The sequence below is a fragment of the Echinops telfairi genome, unplaced genomic scaffold (assembly GCF_000313985.2).
Source record: "Echinops telfairi isolate 266 unplaced genomic scaffold, ASM31398v2 ScPeMD7_3533;HRSCAF=4204_0, whole genome shotgun sequence".
In the NCBI taxonomy this organism is placed as follows: Eukaryota; Metazoa; Chordata; class Mammalia; order Afrosoricida; family Tenrecidae; genus Echinops; species Echinops telfairi.
In genome coordinates, this window is record NW_022107431.1 from 76,983,012 (window position 1) to 77,000,989 (window position 17,978).

The following is a 17,978-nucleotide window of genomic DNA, read 5'->3' on the forward strand; positions in this document are numbered from 1 at the left end:
ACACACCAACTCCATGGTATCTAACAACCCAACAGGATCCTCACACACCAACTCCATGGTATCTAACAACCCAACAAGACCCTCACATACCAACTCCAGGTTATCTAACAACCACAACATGATCCTCACATACCAACTCCTCGGTATCCGACAACCCAACAGGATCCTCACATACCAACTCCTCGGTATCCGACAACCCAACAGGATCCTCACATACCAACTCCAGGAGATCTAACAACCACAACAGGGTCTTTACAGAGGCAGATCGCCAGGTCTTTTCTCCTTTGGAGGGATGAATGGGCTCCATCCGCTGACGCTTCGGCTAGCAGTGGGGAGCTGAAGCACTGTGCCGCCAGGGCTGTCCTGAAACAACTTCAGATAGGCTTTTCTCTTCCTTCTCCTGTCTCCAACCTCCAACCACCACCGCTGTCAACTCAAGCAACCCTAGACCAAGTCTAACCCTTATTTCCCTTTCCCTACCCTGGCACACTAGCTTTGCTGATAAAGGTAGATCTTTATTCACTTCTTTGGCAGCCCATCCCACTGGGAACATACACTGCACTGAAATCACCTAAAATCCGTACGCCTTTTTTCACAAATCTCTTTTCACCTGGTGTTTGTGGCATTAGATTTGGGGGCCTAAATTAAGAATTTGACGTTTGTTCCTCTTGGGGTCCCTCTTGTTAAGATTGAAACTTCTGATTCCTGATCCTCCTTTTCAAATTTTTAGCTGTCCTCCCACTTGAAGTCATTCAAAACCCATTAAGCATGCCTTTGAAGGTGTCTACAGGTCCCTGAGAAAAGCACCCAATGGGCAAAGTCAAAAATAGAGTCCCCAGGGGCTCAAGTGGAAAGTGGGTGTCGTAAGAATGATGAAGTCAACATATGTACTGAAGTGCTGGACACAGATGACATATGTACAGATTGTGATGAGTTGTATGAGCCCCTAATAAAATGATTATTTTTTTAAAAAAGAAGCAAAATATAAATTTGGTGAATGATTTAAAAAAAAATAGAGTCCCTATAAGCCCCTCTTGTGTTTGCTATCAATCCACTGAACCAGTAACCGACACTGTGAGGGAGCCGTTACTCGAGCAGCCACAGATCCACCACAACCTAATCCCGGGATTTCCGACTGTTTTTCTCTAAGAAGGGAAATCATCTGTCAAACAGGACCCAACTGCATCCCAACATAGGAACCGATTTTAAAACAGGAAGCACCTCTAGGTGAAGCCAAAGGAGGAAAAGGCTCCTCCTCCTTCCTCCCTACCCTGCACTCAAAGGACCTTGGAGTAACCTCGGGGACCCTCTGAAAATCGGACATGGTGACCCCGCTATATGAATGGGATCCTAGGGCTTCATGGAACCAAGAGATGATTTGTTCAACTAGCAAGTCCAGCAAGTCCAAAGATACAGTAGTTCCTTCTGGTAGGATTTTTGCACCACTGATAACCCTTCAATGAAGTCCAAGTACATATTCAATCATTCATTCTGATATTTTATTTCCCTATTTGAATCTACTACTGCTATCTCTTTTGAAATAGGAACAATTTACTATTTCCAACATCCACCATGTTTCCTATTCTCTCCACTTCCGAATGATTTACAAAAGGAGTCCCAAGATCACCAGGTTAATGTTCTACATCCTGTGATATCATTTGCTTGGACCTAGAAACTTAAGCAATACTAGACTATATACATCTCAAGAGTAGGGACCATTCCTGTTCATTTTGTTTCCCAAGAACCTGGAATAGCACCTGGGGCAGACATGAAAATCAAGCTCACTGCCATGAAGTCAGTGCTGACTCCCAGTGATACTATAGGACAGGGTAGAGCTGCCCCTGTGAGCTTCCGAGACGGTAACTCTTCAGGGGTGTAGCAAGCCTCGTCTTTCTCCCTCAGCACCGGCTGGTGATTTTGAACTAAAGTTGCAGTTAGCAGCTCAATGTGTAAAGACACAAAATTAAGGTCCAAATAGTTTGCTAATTAGACTAGTATTTGTGTTAAAAATATATATATATTCTCTTGTTATCTTCTCACCTGGCTTGGATTTCAATTCAATTTACCTATACGGAGGTAAATTATGTGTTTCAACTTTCTCCCTGTTCTTATTTAATTATGCACCATTAAAAAAAAAACGGAATAAAAGCCTTTAACTCTTCCAAGTGGCCTAACACAGTGGAGTTTGCCAGGCTCAACCTCCCGACACCTCACTGCTCAGAGGATCTTTGCTGTAATGATAATGTCTTTAGTTGTGTCTGGAGCCAAAGAAAACCAACCCAACTCACTGATGTCAATTCCAATTCATAGCGACCCTACATGGTTGCCGAGGCTGTAAATCTTTATGGAAGCAGAAAGCCTCATCTTTCTCTCATGGAGTGGCTGATGGGTTTGAAGGGCCAGCCTTGTGGTTAGTAGCACAATGCTTGGCCCACTGTGCCACCAGAGAAGACGTAACTAGGTACCAGCCATCGATAGGGGTAAACTGTGCATCACTCACAAAGGAGCCACACTGACTACCGAAAGATGTACTGATTTTATTGGGGGAGAGGGAGAAACAAAGAAAAGAAAGCGTGGCAAGTGTCCAGAGTACTCTGTTTCCAGTTCACACCTCATACAAACAAAACGCAAGCACTTCATCACTGAACTGCACTTTTAACCGCTGTGCAATGTCAATGTTCCAGTATTATAATCTTGGAAATCTTGATTTTTCTTAGGAAAAAGTACGAATCTTCAACTGTTTTAATTTTGAAACTGTGAAACTCATCTTCAGAAAGTATGTATTAATTTATACTCCTACCAGCTGAAAATATTAGTGTCACCTCCACAGTCCTGCTGACTGATTTAAAGAAGACAATTTTGCCGGCTTTAGTGCCTCGTGTTTTTACTTGTATTTCTCGGATGGCAAAAGAGATGGAACATTTTTCATGTATTTCTTCATCATTCATCGTTTGTATGAGTGGTCTGTTAATGTCTTTTGCTTAGTTTTCCCCTTTGATAAGTTAATTTTTTTTCATTGCCTATTTATAGAAGCTCTTCATATATTGAGTAATATGAATACATTTGTCACATGTCACAAGTATTCACCCAGCTGCCTGATTTCATATTTATTTCTGGTGATTTTTAACATACAGGTGCTTTGCTTTGCTTTCCTTTTCCATGTAATTAAACCTACACAGTGCTTATTTTATAGTTTCTCTCTTTGGTAACATGTTCCTAGGTTTGAGATTATATCAAAGTTTCCCGTTACCTTTATGTTCCACTTTGTTTAACATCTCAATGCTTAATCCACTTAGAAATTATTCAGATTGGCTTCAAATCAAGTCAAGATTATACTTATCTTTTTCCAAATGGTTAGGCAGATGTCCCAACATCATTTACCGCATTCGTTCGTCTTTTGTCCGATGATCTGAAGGACTGTCTTTATCATATCCTAAATCTCCACCCTATTTTTATCTCACAGGTTTCTCAAACTCAGTATTCCCAGGGAGCTCACACTCAGTATATCCACATCTAGAATTCATGATCTCCCTCTCCCCTCTGATGTTCCCAACCCTATGAATGGCTATGCCATCCACGATGCTTTCCTGGCAAGAACTTAGTTATTTCTGACTCCTGCCCGCTCCGTCAACACACACACACACACGCACGAAATCACTGTTCCATCCAGCATGGCTCACAGTTCCTACAGCACCAGGTGGGTTTCCACGAAACAAATTCCGAATTCGACTTCCGAGAAGCGATCCGACACCCAATGTGCTCCAAAATAGGGTGAGGGCGGTTCTGCAAGGACCTGCCATCCAGCGAGGGTCAGTGAAAACCCACCTTCCCCAGACGACACCGGCCCTGTTGAAGGGCTGGGTCTTATGTCTCCATTTGCTGTCACGTGGAGGACCCTGGCTGTGGGGTGTCCCCCAGAAGAGGCCATCTTTTCATGAGTAGTAGCTTCTAAATTCAAATCCTGTTTTCAAATGATCCAAGTTAAGTGTCACTGTGGCAGCCCAGGCCACGTCCAGCCAACCAGAGCAGCAAGGGCATGTCATGCTTCTCTCAACCATCCCCGCCAGCATGGGATGCTCTCAGAGGGGTGTCCCAAACAAAATTAAACCCAAAGTGCTAAATGTGTGATAAAGCTAGTAGCAGGCGGTGTGATAAGATGCCAGTGAGAAACTGAAGATCACAAATGGAAATGAACGGGGTGAGAAAATGTGTGAGATGCATCTCAGCCCCCAACGCCTCGCTCAAACACAGCTTGATGTGGGCAGGTGCGCAGGTGTGGCCTCCCGACCCTAATCTGTTTCTGAACAGGACAGCTGCCTGGCTCCAACTGGCCCCTTTCTCACCACACGTTCAGCAACGCCAGCGTCCCTTAGAGCTGGCAGTGCTGCGCCCCATGCTCCGCACTCTTCCCCGGGCCTGGCCACACGAGAAACAGTCCCATGCAAGTCATGAAGAAGAGAAACACATGCTCCTGAAAATTAAGAGGGTTTGGTTAAACAGTGGGATTGCGACCCACCAGTGAAAGCAAAGACATCAATCCAAAGAAAACTTCAAGCGGTAAAAACCAGCAGTGCTTCACTGATCATGCAGAAAGAACAGAAGGCGTGGTACATTACCCAAAAGCCCCGCTAACGACCGCATGTCCTTCTCCATCAGCCTGTAAATCTCTTCCTCAGAGAAGCGGCCAATGCCGTGGCCGTGCATCTCGCGCTTCACAATTCCTCTGGTTATGTGGCACACGACCCACTTCAGCAGGTTACTGAAGGGACCACCACCACTAAGAGATAGCATCTTCCGGGTCTCATTGAGATTGTCCACCCACTGGCAATAAGCTAACGTCCTGGAATTGTGCGGAAACAAGTTACGACTGTGTGTCAGGTACATTTCACTTCCAGAGTCACTTTTCAATGAGTCATTCAGATTTTAATGCACCCGACCGGAACTGAGCACTTGCTAGACAAAAAGCAATGTGCTGGGCAGATAGGACAGCAGGCTCGAGACAAAGCCTAGACCCACGTACGAGCCGGTGGGAGACACTGTAAGATATCCAGATAATGGCATTACGTGTTACAAGGCCACCAATCCTCTCCAAATACACTCCCCTCAGACTCCTCCCCATGCGGTGCATCTGCGTTTTCCGACACACCCCACTGAAGACAGGCAGAAACCTGCCTTTGCACGTCTGATGGCTGGGCCATGAGTGCTTCTGGGGGAAGAGGGAAGGAGGAGGCAACAACTGGGGTGCTCGTGTCATTCTCTTTCTGGACCAGGATGGGGTTCGTGCTTGTTAGTGAAGCTGCACGATTTTATGCTGCATATTTTGCATATGATCTTATATTTCATCATCAAAAATATTTCTTAGAAGAAACATTTTGACTTTTTGCCAAGGATTAGGGAATGGATACACGTGTCCATGCCAACTCTCTGCTCCTTCCGTTTATTCTCCAGGACTCCGGGCAGAGGCGGAGGTGGGTGGGGAGGATGGGGGTGGGGTAGCTACCAAAGGAACCTGGTGGAATCATTTCCCATCCCACTGCAAACTCATCCATCCCAGTGGACCATTAAACAGAGTCGTGTCTAAGAGTCGTGTGTTCTGTTGGCCACAATATCCAGGTTTGGGCTGATTTGTTTTTTCAAAGTGCACTATTGCAGGAATGTTCTTAAAGCTAATCATTCTGGTAGATACAGATTAAAAAGGTTCTGAGAAGAGCATCATGGCAGCAGCCCTGACATAAGATAGTTTAGGTTTCCCGTAGAAGGGTCCGCAAAAGGTCTTGGTGGTCACTTCTAGCACCGGTGGTGGCTGACACACTGGCAACAGCCACTCTGGAAAACCAGGTGAAGAGGAAGCAGACACGGGGTAGTGAAAATACAGTGACAAAGACACACTACTCTGTCTCACAAGGACAACCCACACAGGGAAAGAAAGGGGCCTTGGCTGTTTATCTCTTTAGGGTTCTAGTCATTCTTTTGAGGGGTCTCACCTTTGAAAATAGAACCTGAAAAAGAAGCAGAAGATATTTCAAAAGCTTCCAAGCATTTCTGACGTTCCCTGAAAAGCCCTATAATCAATTCCGATACAGCCCTGGGCTGCAACCATGCCTCTTCTTGAAGGACATCTACATGTCACTGGAAAGCTAGAAAAGCGTTCTCCTTTGCCGGCCTCTCGCTGTGCAGTGCCGAGGAGTCAAGAAGGGAGTTTTGCTGAAGAAGCAACGTGCGCCACCATGGGGATTAATAAGTGTGTACAGTCAGCTGTCAGAGTCCCATGGCTCTTTTGACCTAAAATATTGCATGTGAACTTTAATCGTACATTCTATAAAAACAGGCAAACTACAGGTCATACTTGCTCTTCTGCTCGCACCCGCAGTTAGGGCCGATGTTCACATTGCAGCAGAGTAAATGCAGCATGCTCATTCTGATTGGACTAGGTCTGCATGGGCAAGAGGAGAGTGACACCATCCTTGATTACCTGGGAGGTCAATGGCCTCAGGATGAAACTGAATTGCCCAGAGTTGAGAATTGACCCAATAATAATAGCATCCAAGAAGCACCCTAAGAGTAGAGGACTGTGCTGGCTCTAACTGGTTGAGGTGTGGGGGGTGGGGGGTGGGGGGAATTCTTTGTCGACAAATTGCATGGGACTTTAAAATATGAGGCTTTCAACTCTCCTAAACATTCGCAGTCTCAGAAACCCACTGGGGCAGGTCTACTCTGTTCTGTAGTCACTGTGAGTCCAGATGGACTCAGTGGCAGTGAGTTTTCAGTTTTCATAAATATAACGGATCTTGGCGGGTGGGCAGAACTTCAGGGGGTGGCGTAGAGGGAGAAGGCATGTGCATGAAGAGCACCGGCTGGTTGGGGAACTGCAAGAACCTCGGTCAGGCCGAGTCAACTGTGGGACACCCGCGGGGCTCTTTGTGAGAAAGGAGGCTGAGCATGTCAGAGGAGCCTGACCACAGGGTAACGGATTTTCTTCTACAGGCGACGGTGACCCACTGCGAGGAGACAAGCAACATAACCTGCTTTGCAGTGATGTGAATGAAAGACGTGCTGAAAGCTGGAGAAACTGAGGTTAAGAAAGCCAGACGCAAGACCAGGCAAAACATGACGCGATGCATTAAGACAATGGCGAGGGGATGGTGAAGCAAGAGATACACAGAAGGAAGACTGATAGAGGAGAAACAGGCTCTATGACCAAGGTGCATAACGAATTAAATATAAGGAAAAATTGAGTATTTGCTCCTACATTGGTAGATAATGGGTGGATCACCTGCTAGGTTGAAGGAATTATAATACCATTACCCAAAACTAGCAAAACTCCCCTATGGGTAATCAGACATGAGTTCATCCCTTGCATGTGAAGCCTCCATGGAAACACAAGTGTGAATTTGGAATTCATTGAGAATTTAGGAGACAGAATTCAGAAAAAAGAAGTGGCAGGTAGCAGCATGTTGATGATAGTTTTAAACCTATCAGAGGAGAGAAGGCCACCTAAAGAAGTTTCTAGAAACAATAAAACATCATTCTAAGAGCAGCAGCGGTTTCCAGAGTGAGTGGTGTTGAGGATCCTCAAGTGAAGGGCAAGGCAGACGGTGAGGAGGCAAGGCACCAAGGGCCAAGCTGCTGACCGGGAGGGATGCCTCTTTCTCTGAGTGGCACACAGGAGGAGGCTGCAAAGATGCTGAGCTGCTGACTGACTGTGAATTCACTGTCCTCTGAAGGGCAGGGGTGAGGCCAGAAGATGAATGCGTGACAATGGGTCACTAAGGAGTGGTTTCAGGAGAGTAACGTTGGTTGGTTCAGAGTAGAAGGTTAGAATGGGAGAAGCAGTTGGGGGGGGGGCACGAAACAAGACAAGGAGGAGATTCCATCCTCACAACAGGGTTACGTTTCTCTACCTGCATCAACAGGTCAGCCAGAGGCACAAGAGAAGGAGAAGGGTTGATTCAGAATTCCCCGGTTGGGAGAAACTCTCTTCTCTGTTCTCCCTGCTTCTGAGTTCTCTTCCCTGCATTCCTTCCATGTACCCAGTACTATGTGGGCCTGATCCAAGGGAAGCAAGCAAACAAGGCTCCGTGGTTGTCTTCAAGGGTCAAGTTCACGGAAGTGTTGATATGGTCTGTGCTTGGAAATGGAAGCATTATTCTTCATTTCTTCTGCTCTAAACTTTAATACCAGAAGGAATGGGAGTTTCATGAATTCCTAAACCAACTGTGACAAAGGCATCAAAGCACATTCCACATCGTTACAACCAAGTATCCACCTCCTGTCACAACCAAGCTTTCCAAAACGTGGTCTCCCCAGTGGGATGCTCTCAGCCCCACTACTTCACCTACACCACTCTTGCCCAAGTCAACAATGACTCCCTTGTGGCAAAATCCAAAGAAACCTTTTTCTGTTTGTGGCTTTCCTGACTTCTCGGTAGCACCGGACTGGCGCCACTAACTTCTTTATTGCATCTCTTCCTTACCATTTATCCTACTAGGATTCCCGCCACCTCTCAGGACTCCCCAGCCTATCTCCTTTTCTCCTCACCTCTCACATGTTCTCCGGACCGCTATCTCCATTCCTCCTTTCTCCAAACTCCACACTCAATGGTCTTCAAGAGGGTGACCTCCAAATCTATATCCAGCCCAGACTTCTGTCCTGAAAGCTATGGATCCCATGGGCCCGGTCCTCAGAAACTGCCAACCAACATTTCCGAAACGGTGCTCAGCACGTTCATGCCCTTCAGCCCTGCTTCTCCTCGTCTCTGCCAGAATGCTGGCCTTTAGACTTCCCGGCCCCATCTCCATGGGCCTGTTCTCTGACTTGACCAACACTGAAGTTCCGCTCTGATCACTCCTCACCTACGATGAAAGTAGCCTCCGAAAATTCCTTCTAGCCCCTTCAGAAACTTATTTGTCTGAGGACAACCGATAAGGGCTTCCTAAAACACAAATGCAACCGGTATCGCACTGCGAGCTATTAACTACCCCCAGCTCCTCCGCATGGCACACCACCCATGCACAGCTCCTGGTCGGACCCCTCGATGGCCGGGCCCTTCTCCAATCCCATACACCAGCAGATGGAACTGTATATATTTGTCAGGCTTCTTTTTAGCCTCTCAACTTTGATTTGCTCTTCTGTCAGCCCGGATATCCTACACTTTCCTCCTGCCAGGACCTTCACTCACTACTCTGACTCCCCCTAGATGCCCCTCTCCAGCGGGTGCTGGCTGCCTCTCCCCCAGCCCTGACCAGCATCAGGGCTCCGTGTCTCCTCTCCAGCCTGGGAGGACAGGGACACTCTTTTTGCCTTGCTTCCCCCAAATCCAGGACACTCCCTGGCCACTAATAGCTATTCAATATGTTCTCTGAAAAAATGAATTATTGATTGAAAGAAAAAAGGCTTTGCTTTGGAGCCAACTACTGCTAAGTAGTGTTTCTAAGAGATGGCACGTTTAAACAGGATAATGGAAAGCCAAGCATCTGCGGAGACCAGCGCAGAGCTGCACTGGTCTCTGCTGGCTCCGCAGCTCCTCACGCCCTTCTGGGGAAAGGCCTGCGCACAGACTCATGAATTATTCACCGGAGAGGGCGGGAGAGCCAACTCAGAAACTGGCCTGGGCTACACAATTAAAATAATCTATGAGTCCAAGGGAAGGAGGGGTGCAGTGGTTAAGCATTCAGCTACTAACCAAAAGATTGGCGGTTCAAAATCATCAGCTATCTCGTGGGAGAAAGGCGTTGGCCTGAAAACATACAGCTTGGAAGCCCGCAGGGGCAGTCTGCTCTGTCATGGAGGAGCGCTGAGTCAGTCAGGAGCGCTGATGGCCCTGAGTTCGGTTTCGGGCTATCATTCGGAGAGTCTGTTTCAGGAAACTGAGATACTCTTTTTCCTTCTATTGCTATATCTGATATCTATCGAAATAACTGATCTCTTCTACACAGCGGGGTCAAAGATTTCAAAATTTAAAACAAAACAAGATGATCTTAGTCATCAACACAACAGAGGAGCACCTGCCCAATCTTAAAGGGGCTGAAGAAGACCGACGCTTGATCTTTTCGTGACAAAGTCTCTTGTTACACCCTAACATGATGACTCACAAGAGAAACAAATACTGATATGTGAAATGCCAATGCACACTACTGTTTAATGACTGAGTCTTCCTGGGAGACTTTCAAATCATGAGCATGCCCTGGCCAGGCCACATCCTCAACCCCTCTGCTTGCCTTCAACACTGGCAACCTCGCCACCTTCCAAGAGCTTTAGATCAGCCTCTGTAGGCAGGAGCCCTCGGAGAAAACAGGAGAACACATCAGTTGAAGTGGGGGGTCTCCTGGGTTTCAGAAAAGAACCTCTTGGCTAAGTCATTTTAGTAAAGCACTCCACCCCCATCAACCCTCCCCATTCACCAAAACATCACCAAAAGTCAAGCTTAAAATTTAAAAGCCAAGACCAGCCTGGAAGTAATCTTGTTTCACTGTTCGAATACCTACGCTGGGATGCATGCACACGTTACAGCTAGATTGTCTCACTTCCCTGGGTTAGAAGGCTCTTAAGACACTCCCCTGGTTGTCCACACGAGGTCAGTATGTCATACTGCAGAAGCTACCATATCCGTTCTAAAATCCATGTCATTGAAGTAATCTCAGCCTGTGTCTCTCTTACAGCCCTCGTGTCGGCTCGTCTGCATTGACTCTACTTTAAACATTCAGTCGAACAAAGGAAATATAAAGCTGCCTCCTTTATCTTCAGCTTTTATAAAGAAAAAATGTACAGAATAACAGAACCCACTTTATCAACTGAGTGGGCCTATCTGAACGAGCCTGAAGGAGAGTGTGAGTTAGGTGATATTACAGACTAGTGCTTTCTCTCGCCTCTGCTGTTCACAAAATCACACCTTTAATGGAATAGTTTTAAGAGTTTCCAGACCAGAACAAATGTATACAAACCCCCCAGAAAAACCAACCCCCTGGATTTCCTCTTCCACTTCTGTGAGTACAACAACCACAGCCTAAAGGTTTCAGTGTCACTCACGGTGATGGCTGGTACTTAACAAGGCTCATGGGAAGATCACGCCTGTACTGCAGGTCACACCTGTATATTAGGTACGCAGGTGCCCATGGGGGCTATGATCTCAGGACCACGTAGGAGAAGATGGGGAGGGAATGGGGCTGGGGATTCACTGCCTGAGGTTTTTCCATCTGTGTGGGGAGGAAGGGCATGTTTTCTGAGATGCAGAGCACAAAGGAAAGCCCAAGCAGGATCCCCTCCAACAAGACAGGGGCTGGAGGGTTGGGAGCCTTTATGAAACATTCAGGGAAGGGTTTGCCTTTCCTTCTGCTACTTGGGATTATGGGTAGAAACGTCCACTCCATATAGGCCTTTGCTCTCAGCTTCCAACATTTTTCCCTTGATGAATCCAATCAGTGAAGTAGTTAGTTTGTTGTGCCAACCTGGCTAATAAACACATGTGGGGTTAATTGAAGGGCAGAGAGATAAATGGTTCGGTGAGCTTCGCCTTTCTAGTTCTCGGGTCTCTTGCTTTCTGATGGTTGGACCAGGGTGAAGATGCCGTGGCTAGTTCCCTGCTTCAGCTGGCAAGGCTCACTTCCTGCAAGACATCCCTGAGGAGAAGCCACATGGACCTATCCGATGCAGCCCTGGGTGCTGGAGCACAAGTGCGGAGACCCCTGCCAGCGCTGAGATGCTTACACTTTCACTGACTCGGCTTTCCTCCTGCAGTCGGCATCATTGCATCTGTTTTGTGAGATGGAGGAGGACTTTGTGGCTTGATATTGGACGTATGGGTTAATGGGTTAATTCTGGACTTGTGGGCTTGGGCAGCACTGGGTTTGGATGTTTTCTTGATGTGCACTTAACCTTTATATAAAACTCTCTCTTATACATGAGTTTCTGTGTATTTGTTTCTCTGAAGTACCCAGACTAATACAATCAGTAAAGGCAGATAATAAGTCATGGCTGACAACAACAACAAGTGTTTTTCAACTTAACAAGTCGGTTACGGGAATAAAGTATCACAGAGAAACGCCTGCTACATAGGAAAGAACCCTGGTGGCGCAATGGTAAAGTGCTTCCTTGACAACCAACAGGTTGACAGGGTGGACCAAGCAGCGGCTCTCTGGAATCTGCTCCTGTAACAGTTCCACACCAGAAACCCACTGCCATGGGATCCATTCTGACTCACGTGACCGACCCTACAGAGAATTGCTGAGGCTGTGGACCCTGGTGGGAGCAGGCAACCTCATCGTTTGCCCACCGAGTAGTGGGTGGGTTTCACCAACATCACAGATAGCAGCCCAATGCCAATACGATGGCAACCCAACACTGGACCTCCCTTAGGATCCATTTTAAATGGTTCTAGTTTTTAATATTTTATGCTTTCTTTCCAATTGAGATTTTTATCTGTTTTACTCTGTTATTCTTCTTAGTTTTTTGTTGCTTGTTTTTTAAGATGTTTCTTAAGGATAGATAAATCTACTGAGACAGTGACTGAATTAATGGCTCCTTGAGGGTATGGCGGGAGAGGCTGGGGGGGAATGGGGAATTAATAACGATGAGTACAAGAACGAAGAAAATGAAATTTTAAAAAATGAAGAAAATGTTCCAAAATGGATTGTGATGATGATTGTACAACTCTTCGTTGTGTGAGTGAACTACTGAATTGTATGATGAGTTAATGGCATGCCAATAAAACTGTTGGGGGTGGGGGAAGGCTGTAAACTAAAAACTGCATCGGGTTGCTATGAGTCCTACTTGCCTGGAAGCACACACCAACAACTACACAGCTCCTGAAGCACGTGGACATCTGTGGTTTGTAAAATAAAGATTCTTTTCTTCCACTGCCTTCCAACTTTCCCTCCTGCCCCTCACCCACAACTCCTCCACCTTCCCAGCCCCCTCCCCAAGGCCTGACTCCCCTCAGGCAGGAGGGGAGAAGGGAGAGGAGGAGTAGACACACATAGACTAGCATGCACACCTAAATCAAAAAGGAGGGATGGACAGTGCTTTGCAATCATCTTGCTGGTTCAAAGACTTCCTAACCCAAATCTAACCAGTTCCCTGAACGCCACTATAGAAATGAAAGACTGGTGGCCAATCTACCGACTAAAATGTGTGCTTTGTGGGAGTGAGAAAAAGAGAAGCTGATACCAAGGACTCGATCAGAAAATAAATGTTCGCAAAATAATGATGACAACATATATACAAATATGCTTGATGCAACTGATGTATGGATTGTTATAAGAGCTGTAAGAGCCCCCAATAAAACGATCATTTTAAAAAGATTCGAAAAGTGCAGGTAGATTTTAGCATTTCAAAATGTCCTAGAAACAGGAAAAAATTTTTAATAAAAAATTTAAACCACCAAAAAGTGTGCTTTTCAGAGTCCTGTCCAGGCAGCTAACAAAGCCAAAGCACTCGGCATCCACGGACTCAGGAGTCAAAGGAGTGGGTGCTGCCAGGAAGACACAGAGGGCGGGGCAGCGTGGCTCTATGCCTGTTCTTCATGCCCCTCGTTGGCTGCCAAGCCGGGACTGCAGCCCGGCAAGCAAGGCTTCTCCCAGAAGCTAATCAACATGCGAGGTTCAGTCACGGATTTCCGCAAGCACGGCAACCCTGCCGCTTTGAGATCGGAGCCCAGCAGCTCCCCAGCACATTTCGAGAAGGCCTGGGCTTATCCTGAGAAGCCTGCTTCCTTCCGCTCCTACTTCCCGCCTTGCTCCTACACTCCCTTCACTCTACCACGCTGGCGGCTGGAGAGTCACGCCTCGGGTCCGCCCTGGAGTGAAGTGGGCAAGAACTGAAAGCAGAAAGGAGAGACAAACAGCAAAGCGTCCCTTAAAAACGTGCGATAAAAAGCGCACGTTTTGCATGAAAGGAAGAGCTGTGTTGGAGGATGAACTAGAAGGACGTTGATCAAGAACCTCACCTTGAGGGCACGTCGTGCTGCGGGGGGGGCGGGCGGGGGGAACGCAGTAAAAGCTACAGCGCGGCACCCAGACCCACGTATAACAACCAGTGCTGACCACGTGGGTGGAATTCTGAAGGAAATCTTCAGAACAAGATCAAGTTTGCAGAAACAGGGAGAAAAAGGCCTCTCACCTCTGGGAGTAGAGAAAAGATGCTGACACTCCAGAAAGGGGATGGAGGGAAAAGAAAATGCCCACGTGCGAGTGAGCTTCCAAAGGCAGGGCTGTCCTCTGCTTACCTCACGCACACCATGTCACCGCCAGAAAATGCCCGCAGAACAAGGCCACGCACTCAGCCATGAGAGGGGGACACAATCTGGAAGCCAGGCCATCAAGCCGAGGCACCCCAGAAGGGGGCATCCTGATGCCCCTGAAAATGGGGGGACTGGCAGTGATTTACAGGGGCATGTGACTCTACCCTGTAGAGTCGGATTTCTACCCTGTTTTCTGCTTGCTCCTATTCAGCAGTTTGTAAACATTCCTGAGCCCACCAGCTGAAACACCTCCCCGCCTCCCTGAGTACCAGTCTAGGAGTCTCACTGGCTCCCAGCAACTCTCTGAGACAGGGGGGCCTGTCCCTGCGGGTTTCTGAGACTGTGACTCCTGGGGGTAGAAGGGCCTGTCTTGCTCCCGCAGAGCTGCTGATGGTTTTGAACTGCCGGCCCTGCAGATCACAGCACCAGGGCTCCTTCTGTCAAGACCAGGGGTCAGCAAACTAAAGCCCACAGGCTAAAGAAGCTTTTATATTTTCAAATGGCTGGGAGAAAACCAATCAAAAGTAGAATGGAATTCCAAATTATGTAAAATTCAAGTTTCAATGTCCGCTTCCAGACACCCTTCATGCGTACCATTTCCATGCTGTCTATGGCTACTGTGACAGTGGCTGCACATGAGAGCACGTGGCCAACAAGGGTGGAAATGGTGCTGAGCAGACCTGTACAAAAAATCTGTTCACCCCTCACCTCCATACCAAGCAACTTACCGGTCTTCAGTTTGACGCCTTCTTGTCCCAGAGTGTTAACATGGACATTTTTTTTCTTTTTTAATGGGGAGGAGTGTCTCAAACGTAAAGCAGAACTTGGGGTTCCCTGGAAAGTCTGTGGACAGGAGGTGCACCAGGCCCGCCCCTGAGCCCTGGGAAGACTCACCAGTAGAAATGCTCTTCCACCATTTTGGTCACGGCTCTGGACACGGCTCTTTCCTGAGGGCCGAGGTTTTTGTTTAAGTTCACTCCAAGTTTCTCTTCCAAAAAGTCAATTATGAACTCTGTACCAGAAACTTTTTCATTGTTATATTCGATCCAAGGCATTTTCCCTTGAGCAGACAGTTTTCCACCAAAATAGTTCTAAGCAGATTGAATTGTAACAAGAGAAAAACAATGTTTTATTTATATTTCACCACATGGTTAACACAAACACACATTACAACCTTATGTTCGCAGTGACTGTACTTAACTAGTCCAGCACCTGAATTCAGCGCATGCCCGCTGAGAGACGAGGGAGCTGATGATGGGAGGACTAATGACCTCTCAGGAAGAGAGAGCACTTTGCTCCCAAAAGATTTTTCCTCTGGCTCGAGGTTATGGGAAAATATAGACCGTATTAAAGAATCTTGATAATAGCCAGTCTAGTTACTGTGTACAAACCATCTGAAAAATGAAATTAAACCATGACTTGTACTGATGAGGCTGTTAACCAAAGACCTCACTTTAAAAGTTCCATCTTTTCATCGGGCAGTGTAACATATGACAAAATAATAATAATAATATATGAATTATGAAGGGTTCATGGGGGTGGGACGGAGGGGGAAAATGAGCAGCCGATATTAAGGGCTCAAGTAGAAGGCAAATGTTTTGAGAATGATGATGGCAACAAATGTACATATGTGCTTGATACAATGGATGGATGGATGAATTGTGATAAGAATTGTACGAGCCCCCAAGAAAATATTTTTTTTTTAAAAAGAGTTGATTTGGCACTTGTAGTTAGGTTACAATGCAATACCTTATCATTTGATCTCTCTTTTGACTCATTTTTAAGTGTTTCAATTTATATTATTTTCTGCTTTCTTTTCGATTGAGGTTTTTCTTCCTGTTTTGTCATTGTTCTTGTTTATTTTGTTCTTTCTTTGGCTTCCTGATTGTGTTTCTTATGACTTTCTGTGTATGAAATCCAGGATAGGTAAATCTATAGACACCGCAGCTAGATGAATAACTACTTAGGTGAGAATGGGGAGAAATGAGGAGCAAACAACAGTAAGTAGGAGAAGAAAATGTCCTGAAGCTGATGATTGCATAACTCTTCTAAATATGACTGGTGATTAAGTTGTACGATATGTGAAGTACATGCCAATAAAACGATTAAAAAAAAGTTCCATCTTTTGCACTTGAATAATGCTTAATTTAAGACTATACTTTAAACAAGTGTTTCCAGAAACTGTAATATCTGTGTGTGAAATAAGTACCGTATATATCCAGATATCAGCCGAGGCACATAATTTTACCACAAAAACTGCATTAAAAATGTGCTGAAAAAATCAGCTTATACAGACTCAACTACCAAAACCACACTCAGGTCATCGAGTGGATGCAGACTCATAGCAACCTCCCAGAACGGGAAGGAGCTGCTCCTGTGGACTTCCGAGGCTGTGACTCCTTTGGGGGCTCTCAGCTTCCTCCCTCGGAGCAGCTGATGGTTCCCAGCTGCTGACCTTGCATTTAGCTCCCTGCTAAAAACACAAATTCCTCGGCCCAGGCCTCACCCTCTGGATCAGAATCCTATTTCTGATCAGATCCACCGTTGATCCATACACAGACTGCAAGTTTATAATGTTTCAGACGACCTTGATCCCACAAAGGGGTGGGTGGGGGGCTCATAAAATTTAAGAATAATTACAATTACAGAGCTGACATTTGCTGCCTACTATATAAATGAGCCTTGTGGGCACTTTTAGGCAAGCACTGGACTGCTAACCACAAAGTCAGTGGTTTAAACTCAGCCTCTCTGTAGGAGAAAGATGATACTGTATGCTCCTATTAAGGTTTACACCCTTAAAAAAACTATCTAGAGTCACTATGGGTCAGAAGTAACTCAATGACAGTGGGTAGATATAAAACAACAAAGGAGCCCTAGTGGTCTCTTGGGCCAGGCTGCAAACAGTAAGGTTGGTGGTTTGGTGGTTCAAACCCCCGAGCACATTTGTGGAATGAAGATGAGGCTCTTTGCTCCTGAAACAATTGACAGTCTCAGAAATCCTATATAAAGTAATCATAGTTTAAAAAGAAGAACCAAGGAGGAGGCCTAGCACTGCCTGACCTAAAAATTGCCACAGCGGTCAAAACAGCCTGGGACTGGTACAAGGAGAGACACATAGACCAACGGATCAGAAGAGAAAACCCAGACACAAATGCATCAGCCTACAGGCATCTAATCTTTAACAAAGGACCTAGAAATCTCCCATGGGAGAAAGACTGTCTCTTCAGCAAACGTTGTTGGACGAACTAGATTTCCATATGCAGAAAAATGAAACAAGAGCCATACTTCTCCCCATTCACAAAAACGAACTCAAGGTGGATGAATGGCCTAAATGTGAGCCCCCGAGCTCTCAGAATCATCAATGAGAAGCTGAAACTAACCTAAGGGCCCTATAGCAGGGCATACCTCGACTACCAAGTATAAAGGAGGAGGCACATTCAGCAGGAGACAAAACAGACGACTGGGACATGCTGAAATTACATCACTTGTGCACATCAAAGGCTTCATCAGGAAAGAAGGAAAAAAGATTTCATCGGGAGAGTGAAAAGAGAGCCCAGAGATTGGAAAATATTTTTACCAATGGCACATCAGACAAAGGGCTAATTCCCAAAATATACAGAACTCTACAATAGCTCAATAAGAAAATAACAGGAGACCCAATGAAAAAATGGGAAAAAGACATGAATAGACAGTTCACAAAAAATGCAGTACAAATAGCTAACAAATACATGGAAAAATGCTCACG

General features: G+C 46.1%; 1 protein-coding gene across 1 annotated transcript in view; it reads right to left on the reverse strand.

The window, feature by feature from the left end:
- Window positions 1–17,978, reverse strand: part of FAXC (failed axon connections homolog, metaxin like GST domain containing) — a 58,117-nt gene that overhangs the window by 25,904 nt on the left and 14,235 nt on the right. Inside the window, exons 3-4 of the mRNA XM_004710902.2 lie at window positions 15,128–15,324; window positions 4,617–4,840 (exon numbers count right to left, since the gene is read on the reverse strand). Of these exons, the coding sequence (XP_004710959.1) occupies window positions 4,617–4,840; window positions 15,128–15,324 (421 nt within the window). The remainder of the gene's footprint in view (window positions 1–4,616; window positions 4,841–15,127; window positions 15,325–17,978) is intronic.